Source organism: Neopelma chrysocephalum, unplaced genomic scaffold (genome assembly GCF_003984885.1).
Source record: "Neopelma chrysocephalum unplaced genomic scaffold, ASM398488v2 Primary Assembly neopelma1_146, whole genome shotgun sequence".
NCBI classification, from domain to species: domain Eukaryota; kingdom Metazoa; phylum Chordata; class Aves; order Passeriformes; family Pipridae; genus Neopelma; species Neopelma chrysocephalum.
Window position 1 is genome coordinate 991,929 of NW_020897808.1, and position 13,386 is coordinate 1,005,314.

General features: G+C 41.1%; 1 protein-coding gene across 23 annotated transcripts in view; it reads left to right on the plus strand.

Annotated features, from left to right (window-relative positions):
• ADGRL3 (adhesion G protein-coupled receptor L3) overlaps positions 1-13,386 on the plus strand; it is a 508,023-nt gene that overhangs the window by 230,259 nt on the left and 264,378 nt on the right. For all 23 annotated transcript variants that reach the window (XM_027700313.1, XM_027700317.1, XM_027700297.1 and 20 more), the window contains exon 4: positions 6,440-6,653. In XM_027700313.1, the coding sequence (XP_027556114.1) occupies positions 6,440-6,653 (214 nt within the window). The remainder of the gene's footprint in view (positions 1-6,439; positions 6,654-13,386) is intronic.

A 13,386-nucleotide genomic window follows, 5' to 3' on the forward strand; every position in this document is an offset into this window, starting at 1 on the left:
CTTACTAATGAGGAAAGCTTCTCCATATTTTGAGCTAGGGTTTGGGAGAGTGAGGGGAGAGAAAAGGATATTTACCTGCTGAACATGGCAAGGAGATGAGGAATATTGGTGGTATGAAGTGTGAATAGTAGAAGTACCCCAGGATGTAGCTGTCTGGTGCTTAATCCGCTGGCTGCTGTCCCTGGGCTTTCTGGCATCCAGAGTGTGGTTGTGCATCATCCTTTTGAGATCTGACCTCTAGGGTGTGTCTAGAAATGAGAAAGGAGATCTGCCATGGAAATAAAAGGTACTTCCCATGAGGCTGGTGTCCAGGGACAGAATATTGCCTCAGAGATGTGGAGTTTGGGACTTGGCTAGGCTTCTTTTTGGTGCTTCTGTTTGTATCCTTGACTGTGTCACCTTAGAAAATGCACTGCCTGTGTGTGAGTTTTGGCAGTCCCTATAGAAAACTCCTTCTGTGCTTACTACAACCTTCTCCTGTGTATCCTCTTAATTGTGGAGGAGGGCATCAAATATAAACGTGCAGATGAATATCTATTGTATTTTCACTCATACAACCTAGGAGCAAATACCTAGCAGGGGCCACTTGAGTGTTATAATGGAGGTAGATTAAGCAATTTATGGATAGTTTATCTCAACCTCCACATAAAATGCACAGGGAAGGGTGTGAGGATTTTGGTTTTTTTTAGCTTTTCTTTAGTTGCCATGGCTGGGGTGTTGCACAGTCTTGTGTTTGTCTCCTGTCTTTTTTTTTTGTATACACCATCCCACTATATAAGAAATTGTTCTTGCAGTTTGTGAAATCTGTTCATAGCTGACTGTTTGCTGGGTAAGGGGAATCACTACATCTGGTGATGGTGTCCAAAGGAAAGTTACAAATTGGTTTTGATATCTTCTATAAAGTAAGAAAGGCCAGGATAGTCTAGGAGGACGTGGGTATTTGCTTAATGGGGGGAATCCCAGGAAGAAACCAGATTCTTCACTTTGAGGATATATCTAGTTCTCATCTTCCTTTTTGTAGGCGGTTAAAGTGCTTAATGGAGGAGATAAGATAATTTTCCCATTTTTATAGATGAGACAGCAATCAACTGAGGCATAGAGGTGAGATATAGAAGTGGAGACCAGGACTGTCCACCTTCAGCCTGGCACTGCTGATGGCTTCAGCTGTTTGACCACGCTGGCTGCACTCAGCCTTCATTTCTTCCCCAGGGGAGCTGGATATGGATGTTGCAAGCATTTGCTGCAATGTCTTGGCACCAGCCATTGTCTGTAGGATAGACCTTTAACCCTGCTGCAGGCTGAGAATAGAAGAAAGGCTTTTCTACCCTATCCCTCTAGAAAAGACAGAGGTCTTTGCTCTTTTATTTGTTGTCAGTATCTGTAGAGAAAGTGGGGGAAAGAGAATGGTATTTCCACATTAATCATAAGATTTCTGAGAACTTTGGACTAAACATTTTTTAAGTTTGTCAGAACTAGATTGACATTTGTGAGCAATGAAGATACTGGGGATTGGGAGTATTGTACATTGGAGAAATGTTTGTTGTCACTGTCTTTAACTTGAGCTTTTGTTTACTACTAATATTATTCTTGAGATCAGAGGCCAGGTATAATTTGGATTAAGGAAGAAGGGGAACAGAGAAGAAATACTGAGCAATGTTTGCATGCTGTAAATATGCACTGATGAGACTTTATATCTTAATAGAGAAAAGTAGGGCCCTGATTTAGAAAAGCACTGAAGTGTGTGCTTTTTGTCAGGGAGTGACAGAGTCCTTCCTACAAAGCCTATTGACTCATTGACTGAAAGGGGTTTCTGCTCCTACCTACACCTGAGTAGACTAGAGAATAAGGGGAGGGTTGATTTTTTTATTATTATTACTTTCTGATTTTTTTAACCCCCACAGAGTCAAGGTGAACTGTGGGAATATTAAGTCCTGCAAAATTACAAACAGAGAAGCATTCCTCCAAATTAGTAGGAAACCTCTTCCCCTGGCATGCTATGTTTGCTCCTGGGAACAGGAAGTAAGGTATTTAGCTGGGCAGACCAAATCATATACAGAGCTTGTGAAAATAATTATCCCTGCATTTCCAGCTTTTGTTTCACTGCCTTTAAATATGCACTGAAATTTCAGTCTGAAAATTCCGAGCCAGAACATGATTTTGCTGGGAAAATTGCGTATAAAACCTAATTAAAAGCATCAACCCACACTTCTCTTTTAAAAGTACATCTACTACCATCATGCCTCTAAATGTAACAGAGCTCAACAAGTCTCTAGCAGCCAAGAAGGCACATAATTTAAAGGCTATTTTGGCATTTGATTAAGCACACAGTGATAACTACAAGCCCATGCCCTGCAGGCATGACAAGAGGCAATTATGTTCTGAGGTCAAAAGCGAGGGGGAGAAAAAGCACAAGATTTTGATGACTTACTTAATTTTCCAGCTCCTGAAATTAGCAGAGACAAAGAAGTTCTAAATCGCCCAGATAAAATCCTGTCATTATCTGTTGCCTTTTCACCCTCTGCTCTCACTTTGCTCTGCAGAAGCTCAGGAGGATTATTTTCCACCAAATGGCTGCACTTATAAAACTCAAGTTGGCACACACTTAAATGTTAAAGAATTTGAAAAACACTCTTTTTAAGTTCTGTATTTAGATGGCTGTCTGCACATAGGATCCTGGAAAAAGACACCTGTTTTCCAAAGTAGTGAGCAGCCATCGGCTCCTCTTGACTTCAAGCCAACAATTAGGTCACTTATTTAGGAGATTAAAAGGAGCTCAGTGAGAGACTGCAAAGATAGGGAGCTGCTCAAAGAAGAGAGAAGTGTATTAATGAATTAATACAATCGTGCTGTGTATTTCACAGATGGGCTTTGATGTATCTTGTTTCATGGCAAAAAGCAAAACATCACTGCTCCTTATAGGAAAACCAGTAAAAATGATTAAGTAAGATTATCATATAGGGACACAACATCAAGAAATGTGTTTACAAGAAGATAAACAGCCAGGCTCTAATCTCACTTTGGAGTATTTACTGCAGATATCAGGGTAGAAGAAAAAGCCATCCAGAGCGAGTGATTTGGTGGACAATGTCAGGATGGAAAACACGTGCCTATTGCTTTACTAGAAAGCATGGTAGGAGATCGTGTCGTATTACACTATTCAGCTACTTCCAGGGTGTCAAATTGCTTTTATGCTTTATATCTAGAAAATAAATTTAAATGTTGACTCTGATACCACAGGGAGATGTCTGTAAGTGAAAGCTGTCCTTCTAATGGCAAGCAGGCAAATGATAAAGTGAGAAGCAAAAAGGTGAATTCCAGAAAACTGAAAGCTGAATCTAGAAATGTTTTCATCTGTCCAGAGATTCTTTAATGGAAAGTAGAACATGAGCTGTTACTTTGGGGAAAGGGTGTTCAGTTTTGGTTTGGATTTTTTGGGGTTCGGGGGGGTACTTGGAACTGACATACATGCAATTTTAGTAGATCAGTGCTGTAGAGTCTCATGTACAGGAAACGTGCCCAAGATGCAAGAAGTGTGTTCTCAGTGTACCATAGAAACATGTTTAACAGCTTTGTCATTTGCTGGTAGCAGTTCGTAACATCTTATTTCCAACAAAACAGAAGCATTAAGTTAGCTGCATATGTACAGTATTGCTTTTTGACAGATACACCAGGTTTGTATGAGTGAATTCTCAGGCACTTAATTATTGTGATTTTAAGTAGGGTTTTCCTCAGCCATCATGTGTTTAATGTCTTTCTTTGATGATATAGAATAGTTACTGCAAAAAAACCAAAAACAAAAACACAAAAAAAACCCACAAAAAACCAACATAGAAATTAAGAGCAAAAATATATTTTGTGAATTGTGTGGATCAGAAGTTTGAGTTTTGTGTTCTGTAGTGGGAACTGTAAAAAGTAAAATAGTATTAGCAACTGTCATTGCTCTTTGTGTAGCATACATTAACTGTCCAGAGAAAAGGATCCAAATTGACCCCGGGCTGGGCCAAACCATAGCTCCCCACAGCTAATATTGCCTGTAAATCTCATTTTGTCATTTCTTTGACAGTTAATAGGAGTCATCTAAGCACATGGCAGGAGGAGGGAGGGCCCTTGGCCTCAGTGTTCTGCCAAAAGCTGCTAGAAACCTTCTGCCTCCCATGTCACCAATCTGCTCAGATTTAGTACAGAGCAGGCTTGAAAAGAGAGCTCACCACAGCTCTTTTCCAAAATCAGAAGCCTGGCATCAGAAGTTTTTTGGTCAGCACTGGCCTGTTGCCATAGTGTATTGCAGAGCAGAGCCTGCTGCAGGCTTCTGTGGACAGATCCCTGTAAGTGGACTTAATAGCTCTTGATATTGTTTGTAGGGCTGGCTAAAATTGCTGGGCTCTGCTGACTCTGTCTTTCTGGCTGGCTTATCTCTTCGATCAAATGTTGTCTCTTAACTTTGTCCCATCCCTCCTCCACTTACCTTGTTGTTGATTAGTGACATAAAGACAAGGGTAAGAATGAAGTATTGCATCTTAGAGGTTTGAGGTATTGCATCTTAGAGGTTCATGCTTGTCCTTCTCATTTCCCTCCTCCTGTAACAGGAGAAGTTGGTTGCAGTAAGAATTTACTGCATTACACAAGTGTATGGTGCAATATGAGCCCAGGGTAAAACTATTTCTCCAATGTCAGGCAAACCAGGGCATCTTACATGATCCAAACCTGAAAACTATGCCAATTGTAGAAGCTATTATTCAAGAATAAGCTGATGTCTGTCTTGGGAGTTTAGCAATTAGTCTTTAACTGTGGTGCATCAGTAAGGATCTGATATTGGAGTAATCCCTGTAAATTTATAGAAATGGGAATGTTTATCTGTCCAGTAATACGTAAATGAGACAACTGACAAGAATAGAAGGCTTCATGGAAATTAATGTGTTGGATTGCCGCCTGCCAGACAGAGAGAACAGTCTTGATATGGTTAAAGGATGTTCCAAGAAACATCAGTATGCTCCTATTTTCCCTAAACAAACTTGGCATGCATGTGCCACGTGGAAGTTTTCTGGGACAAGACAGCAGAACACTGGAGGGGATTTTTGGTTTTGGGGGGAGGGTATTTTGGTGTTTTTATAATGGGGCCAGGGGAAAGTGAGTTGCTGAAAGATGTTTGGTGTCAGATGGGCCATGGATCTACTAGAGGGTTAAAGCTTCACTGATTGCTCTGTGACCATCACGCAGATACAGGCTTGATTTGTATGTTGAGTTTTGTGGTTGGAGGTAGTACAATGTGTAGCTAGGAGGGCACATCATCCCTGCAGCTGGAAGCCTTTTTGCTGTGGGTGAGTTTTCATTCTTGTGGAACAAGTAAGGGAAAGAGTTGACTTTTGTTTCAGTTTGCAGCTGGTGTGCTAGGCTGGGAAACAATTGTTTGGTTCCCAGCTTCACCATGGATTTCCCATGAGATCTTCTGGAAGCCGCCTAACCCTTCTGCTACTGAGATAAGAAAGACAATGCATAGCTACTTCATATGGATATTTGGGGATTAATAGATTCACTTTCATCAAGCTGTTTAAGATCTTTGGATCAAAGATGCTGTAAAGATGAGAAATACAATTGATTGTTGTCTAGTGAGTTTATTTACTAATACTTTTAGGGCTTTGTTTTCAAGGCATCTCAAAGTGTGTTTCTTTTTTCTTTTGCAAACTGTAGCCTGGATTTCTTTTAAAACAGGTAAGATTTCTGAGAGCTCTCTAATTTTACAAGTATTTGCCAAGTATTTGACCATCTAGGCAGATCCAACACAAAACTAAGACTGAAGTTAAATCATGCAGTGTCCCATAAATTGTCCTTTCCATGGAAAATATCACTGCAGGGCCCAAACTTCGGGAAGATTGCCAGAACCCGCAGGCCACCCCCCGGCATGCTGCAGGCTACAACAAAAGCCGTCAGCCTCTCATTTTCTAAGGACCAAGAAAAGGACCAGGAGCAATACAGATGTTATTACATCTGCTGTAGGACAGGTGCAGTGTTGCTGAGCAGGTGGGATCCTGGTGCTTGGATTAATCGTTGTCATAAAATTTCCATTGCCTGATCAAGTACAACACAGGGCTGTAATTTTATATATCAAAACCAACTAGCTTTTCACCTGGTAAGTAGAAATAATAACAGTGCCATAGTTGCTATTTACCTCTTTCAATAGGAGATTTCTAAAGCCCTATATAAAAGGGATCTCTTCAGGGTTTTTTTGAGAAAATCAGGTCACTGAGTGGAGAAGTAATTTCTCTGGAGAGGCAGCAAACCAGCGATCGAACCCCGTTTCTACAGACCGTATCTCAATGGTACAGAAGCTATCTCAGTACAGCACATGGATAAAACCTGCTGCTAAACGTCATTCCGCTTTTAATCTTAGCCTCAGCGTGGAAAGTAAATGTTTACTGTGTTCCTGTGTTAATCCTTGCAGCTTTCAGCCGAGCCCCGGTCCCCATGGCTGTGGTCCGAAGGGAGCTGTCCTGTGAGAGTTACCCCATCGAGCTGCGCTGCCCGGGAACAGATGTTATCATGATCGAAAGTGCCAACTACGGGAGGACTGATGATAAAATCTGTGACTCTGATCCTGCTCAGATGGAGAATATCCGCTGTTATCTGCCAGATGCCTATAAGATTATGACTCAAAGGTATAGTATTTAATATTCTTTGTTTGCTGACTGTTGGTTTTTTAATCCGGAATGTACACACCAGTTTGTGTGTGTGTTTGCATGAGAAAATGCAGGTACTTAGTCTGTATGTATGTGCACAGAATTACAGCTATCGTTGCTAAACTGTGGGTTTAACGGAGTTGATTTAGCATCACGCAGTATAAATAACATTTGCTGTATGTACTACTGATCAGTCGTCTTGATTCTCCAATTCTGAAATACCTAAATATCAAGGCTCTTAATGAGAATAGAAGTGAAATCTTTCTCGAATGTTCACTGGTTTTTGTGCTATGTTCAAACAGAAGGCCAGTAATCTCCTTCAAACAATTAACATTTTGTGTTCAGAATAACATTTACAGTTTTGAAAACACAAAGAAGTGTCTGCTTCATTCCTTGTGTTACCAGACTTAGTTTTAGGGAGGATCTGAATTTCCAGTCAAGGATTGGTATTCACATTGGTCTTGCACAAGACTTGCTAATTTTCCGTATAGTAACTGTAGCTTTTGAGTGTGGCTGCTCCATCTGGAAATGGTAACTGAGATACAAGCCATGTAGACAGGCTCCTGTATTGCAGAGCCAGGGCCTATCAGTTTTTTCCAACCCAGAGGTATCCTGGTTATGGAAAGCCTTTAACTGTTGCTGAGTTTTTAAGGATATTTTCTGCCACAAGTGGTGTTGTGGGAAGGATTCATAAGTCACAGCTCTTGACATGTAATTGCATTCAGTAAATTTTTCCTAATACATGAATAATTATTCACTACATTTGACTGTTAATTAGCAATAGAGATTAGTATTTCAAGGTATTAATAATGATATTGACATAGGCGAAGTGTTGCTAATTGACATCGCGACAGCAGTGTTTGCATGGTTTTAATGGAGTATCTTGTGATTGTTTGCTGTGAGATACTTTGCACTAAAAATGGTCTGGGGTGAGCAAAAGAAAAGAAAGCTTGAGTTTCATCTGTATTTCACATGCTAACTGCTGTTTTTGACGTCCCTGTTGAATTGCTCCATGTCAAGTATTTAGGTCTCAGAATGCTGACAAGTCGCATGAAAAACGTCCCTTTTGCTGGAGGTGGCTCCTGTTAGACCATTTGAGTTGGACCTCCTTGCATAGCTGGTTGAAGTCTTGTTTATAGATTATGCCAGCTACATTTTCAAGAGAAGTGGAAAGGGTAACAATGTGCCATCAGCCAGTCCCCTGGATTTGGTGTAGTTTTAGTGGAATTACTGTAATTCTCATGTTCAGGTTGTTAGTGGCTTCAAGCAGAAACCCTTAATCCTCTGCATATTGGCAGAATAAAACCATGTCATCCCTTTGTGGGCCATTACAGAGTACAAAGTATTAATATTTTTCTATATATGTATTATTGTCCTTCAGGCACCAGCTTCCAAGCCAAATGCAGAACTCTGCAATCTTCCAGTCAGTCCCCACGTGTAGCAAGTGTGCAATAGATGTTAGCTCTTTGGTCAGGGAGGACACATTATCATGTTGTGTGCCCATGGCACTGGGATGAAAACTTAGGTTGATTCCTTTTCTCCAGGTATCATCAGTGCAGACTCAAATGGCTTAGCAGAGAGTTTAACAGGGAAGCACATCTCTGGGGCAAAGCATCTCTGTGTTTCCATGTGGGCAGAAAGTAGTGCCATAGAAGCTGGCCACTGAAGGGAAAACTTCTCAAGCAAATCCTTACTGGACTTAATATCTATGGGTCTTGCCTGCTGCCATTTATCATAAGGGAGGCTCAGGAAAGGGTGATGGCTCTTTCCATTTAAGCCATTTGATGATCAATTTTTATGAATAAGTGTGCAATCCTGTTATTGGGTACTATCGAGTTTCTTGAAAATAAATATAACCTGGTTCTAGTTAAAAGACAAGCTAAAAAGGGGAAAAATACTCTACTTTGCATTTTTATGTCAGTCTCATTTTTTTTTAAATCTCCATTAATTTAAAGAGTTGAAACAATTTAAAAATGAAACCATTAAAATGAAATATGGTCTTAAGATGCAAACCAGTCTGTCAGCTCACAGCTCTGAGTAGACTTCATAGCTGAGCCTCTGAAAAAAGTAGTTGAAAAGGAAAATTGTGACAGCCTAGTAGTTGTGGCGCTAACTATGCCATTTTCTTCTGAAAGCCTCTACCTGCAAAAATTAATCACTTTAGCAGTATTTGGGTGGGTTTGCAGATTAATGCAGGCTTTTTAATACAGTGAACTTGTCTTTGCTAACACTGTGGGGTGGGGAAGCAGCTGTGGGAACTGAAGATTGTCATGGCAGTGTAAACCTGCATGGTAACTGAAGCTGTGTATGGAAAGAGAAACGATATGCGCAGTGCATGCTTATTATGCATTGATTAATTATTGCATTCATAAATACATAGTCTCCTTGTAGAATGTATAATAAGTTGCATAACAACTGGCAGTTTTTAATCAGCAACACTGTACAGCCAACTCAGACACATTACGGTGTGGCTGTGGGGAGGCAGAGAGGGAAAGATGGGGAAAAATGTATGTATGTGTCAGAGGTGGTGTTAGTTTGTGAGCTGAGGCTGAGAGAGAGCAGATTTATGGTAGACATTAGTGATTGCACCCTCAGCCCACCCTTCTTCCCCCCGCAAAAAGAAAAAAAACCCACGAAAAAACCAACACCCTGAGCTAGCCTGTTCCTTACTTCTGTGTGCTTATTTAAATTAATTTTTGCAGACGACTACATGAGGTTATTTTGAAAGGGAAAGGCATAAATCTTACGGTGTGTTTGTGGAGCCCCCTGAGCAGAAGGAACACAAGGAGTTCTTACTGCAAGCGTTGCCCTGAAAATCTCTAAAATCTTTGGAGTATTGCTTAAAGTAAAGGACATTTAAACAGCTTGTAGGGAGCTATTTTATAGAAAATTAAATCGCTGTGGCCTATTTTGGTTTTTTGTTTTTTGGTTTTTTTTTAAACTTGCCAGCTCCTCCTTCAAGCATCTGAGTAACTGCTGCCCGTAACAGCTCAGGAAGTGTGCTTTATGAACTGAAGTTTTTCTGATTTAATTAGAGAAAAATATGTTTCGTAGCATGTTTGCTTTGGAGAAGTGTCTTTTTGAGGGCTGTAACAATTAAATTGTAACCATGCCCATTGCAAACTGTGTACACGGTACCATGGGAGTCTTTGCTATGTCCTCCCTTGAGCAACTGTGCCACAAAATTATCATATCATCCATTCAAACAACCAAGGTTCTTTGTCAACAATGGGGAAAAGCAGCCTCCTATTCCCATAAGAGTTGTCTTTGTTTTTATAGCATTAACACTGCAGTTTAGTATATTAAAAATACCCTAAAGAAAAAGGAAAAAAATAGCTTTTGGTGTGCTCTCTTGAATTTCTTGTATATGCTTTCTACTAAAGAAATGCCCAGCTCAGAAAGGCAAAATCTGTGTATTACTTTTTGCATCTTAGTAGTTTCACTACAAGTCAGTGGAGCCAATTGCCTCATAAAGAGCACCACACAAATTTAAGCCTGCAGTGTGGGCACGGGTATTAAACATTTAGTTGCCTCCTTCTTAATGCACACAAATACACCAGCACATTCTTCTTTTTGAGGCATGGGCTTAAGAGCTCTGTATTTGTACTTCCCTGGGTTGGAGCCACTAGAAGGAAGAAGATGGGTGGGTCAGGTTTTGCCTATATGTTCACAGAGCTGTGTGCTGTCGATTCCACCTTTGCATTTAACTTTGTAGTTTGGAACATTCTTTTCTGTGGGCTTTAACCTTAAATTTTAAAAGGGGCAGGGGAAAGGGGGAAATCCAAGTAGGAATAGTAGGAAGTACGTGACACGTAGGTACACACACAGAGCAATTGCATTTTTTGCCTTAAAGGCAAGAGCAAGGCTTTCCTTTTGCTTTTCAGATCCTTGTCTACCCCAACCATTGTATGCTACTCTTAACTCCGGAGAAAGGAAAGGAGGGATAGAATAATATGACAGAACGACAAAACCAGCAGGCATAACAGAGGAGACGGGAAAAATATTCACAGGTCTCAGCAGCTATTCTCAAGATCAAAGCAAAATTCTTTCTGCCTTTTCAAAATTTGGAATGTAGAAGATGTTCCCCAGCAAGAGCCTTCCACTCTTGTATCTCTCAGCAACTCAGAGAGCTCAGTTTGCAAATCAAGCAGTGTTTGCCTTTCACCATAGTACAACCTTGCAGAGCTCTTGTGTGCTGCTGTTGCCACTTCTGTCTTGGGGGTGAGGGCTGAAAGCTGCTCATTTCTTTCCTCTCTTCTCCTCTGAAGGGAGCACCGGACCCATTTTGTGTCCCACAGGGCAGACACCTCCTGTCCAGAGTTCCCACTGCTTCCAGGACAGAGAAACTGTCTCCTTGGTTGGGAGGATGTGTAGCCTGCACAGCGCAGCAGGATGCATACCCTCTGCTACACTGCAGCTCATCATAGTGCCATCTGCCCCCAGCACAGCTCTCTGGTGAGGGGGAAGGCAGGGCGAGTCAGGTGGGTGCTGCAGCTCTTATCTCCTCCTCTGCTGGCTAAGCAGCCAAGGAATTTCTGGTAGCTCCCTAGAAGGCACAGCTGGGGAAGGTGCTACATGCCCTGCCAGTTCTGCAGTTGCTTAGCTGAGCTAATTTCCTTTAAGTTTGAGTCTGATTTGCGTGGTTTGTCTCTGTGGTTTCAGTGTTGACATCATTGATGGTGCCTCCAGGTCAAGACTTGGAGTTAAAAAAAAAAAACACAACAACAAACCAACCCAAACCAAAAAGTACAATTAAGGGTGTAGGACTGCTCTCAGATTTCCATTTAGTTTCATCAGAGGGCCTAATCCTTTTACCCGAGGAGAGGCACTCACAACTCTCTCGGTAGTTGGAAGGATAGTAGCAGACACTTTGCACAGGGTTAGGTGAGAATAAAGAAATTGAATGAACCAGTTTGCATTACACTGCAAAGATTTTTCATCTCCTGAAGGGCTGTGTTTTGTTAATGTTTTTGGTTGATGACCTGAGAAATGCAGGAGTCTGAAATGAGTGCCATTATTATTGTAATAATATTACATCTCATGGTGTGCTGTTATTGATGCTATCAGCTCCTGTGATTTTCAAGACACTTTTCAAATGTCAGTGATCTGCACTTGCATTTGGAAATAAAGAGGCAGGATTATCTGTATTTTACAGATAGGATAATTCATGTTAATCATTCACAGAGTGGCCACTGGTTTTGAACATACTAATTTTGGGATGTTCTTGTAGAGTCTTTTATATTAATTATCTTCCCACAGTGCGTGTGGGGAGATGCAGAGGACAAGGAGAGCTGCAGACCTGGAGGCTCTGTAGTGACAAGGCCCATAAGTAGGACTGAATGAGAAGACTTCAGCTGAATTGCAGCACAGTCATGTTAGGCGGTACAAAATTAATGGCATATTTCTTAGAAAACAGCCCCCTGCTTATATACTGTCATCACCTCTGACTCAGATACTGAATGCCCTATTTGGTAGGAACCCCGCCACCCTCCTCTGCATCCTGAGTACATTTTGCAAGGATTGCCAAGATACTACTCATTTTTCTAAATTTGTTACCACACAGATGGCATGAGAAGTGCATTTCTGAAGGATTGAGATGCTGCAATGGGAAGCTAGGCTTTCTGGGAAGCATAAGTCTGGCGCTTTGAGATCTCCACGTGAAAAGCATCAATATGGAAAAATACTAATGTTTCAGTTAAACAGTTTTTGTAACCAGTAAAAATTAACAGGGAATACTGAAGCTCACGTTCCCTGGATTCTGATTTTAAAGGTTAGAAAACAAGCTGCACTACTTGGTTAAACAATCTATTTTCTCACCATGTGGAAAGATATTTTAAAATGAAGGAAAGTCTGTTAATCTTACCTGAACCTTGACCCTGAGACAAGGGCACATATACTATTACTAAGAGGGGGTAAAAATCAAAAATCAAAAAAACCCTAACAAGAACTCTAAGTGCTAGTGGGGTTTTAAGCACTGAGCTGTTGAATCACACTAAAATAGGTTGCTACTTCCCAGCCTATACAGTCTTAATATATCCTACCTCTTCCTTTCCTGAAAGTGCTGTTGGAGTAAATTCTTAAAGTGACAGCCTTCTGGAATTGCCGTGGTACCCCAGTAAATCAGGGTTTGTCAGCCCAAACATCTCAGCTGATTGCAGCTGCCATGGTAACAGATGAGGAGGAGGCACTCGCTTCTGGAGGTAATTAGGTTCCAAACTGTGGAAGGCTCTGTAGATCAAAAATAGTGCTTTAGGCTTCCCTGGGTACCAATTGGTAGCCATGGCCAGCTATAAAACATCACACTTAAAATAAATAAATAAATAGAGGATTGTATTGTGCTGTGCCTGCTGGGTCTTGGTTGCTGTTAGCATGCAACTCCAATGCATTGCCATTTGAGAAAATTCAGACTTGAGTTGAGAAAGCAATGTGCCCCTGTGGCCAAAGGGAAAGGACTCCTTGAAGTGTGCAGACTGGGGGAAGCTGGAGGAATTAATCTTTGCTGTTTTCTAAGACCGTTTCATTTTTCCAGCTGTTTTGTTATGTTTCTTTTCGTTTCTTTTTCCCCCTCACTGGCCTTAACTGACAAAGAGAAGACATGGGGTAATCTCTTAGATAAATCGTGTCTTGAAGTGGCCTCAGAATTGCTGAACACATGATGTGCTGAAAACTGTGCGGGGAAAATCCAGGTTGATTACTCCATCCATTACTTTAC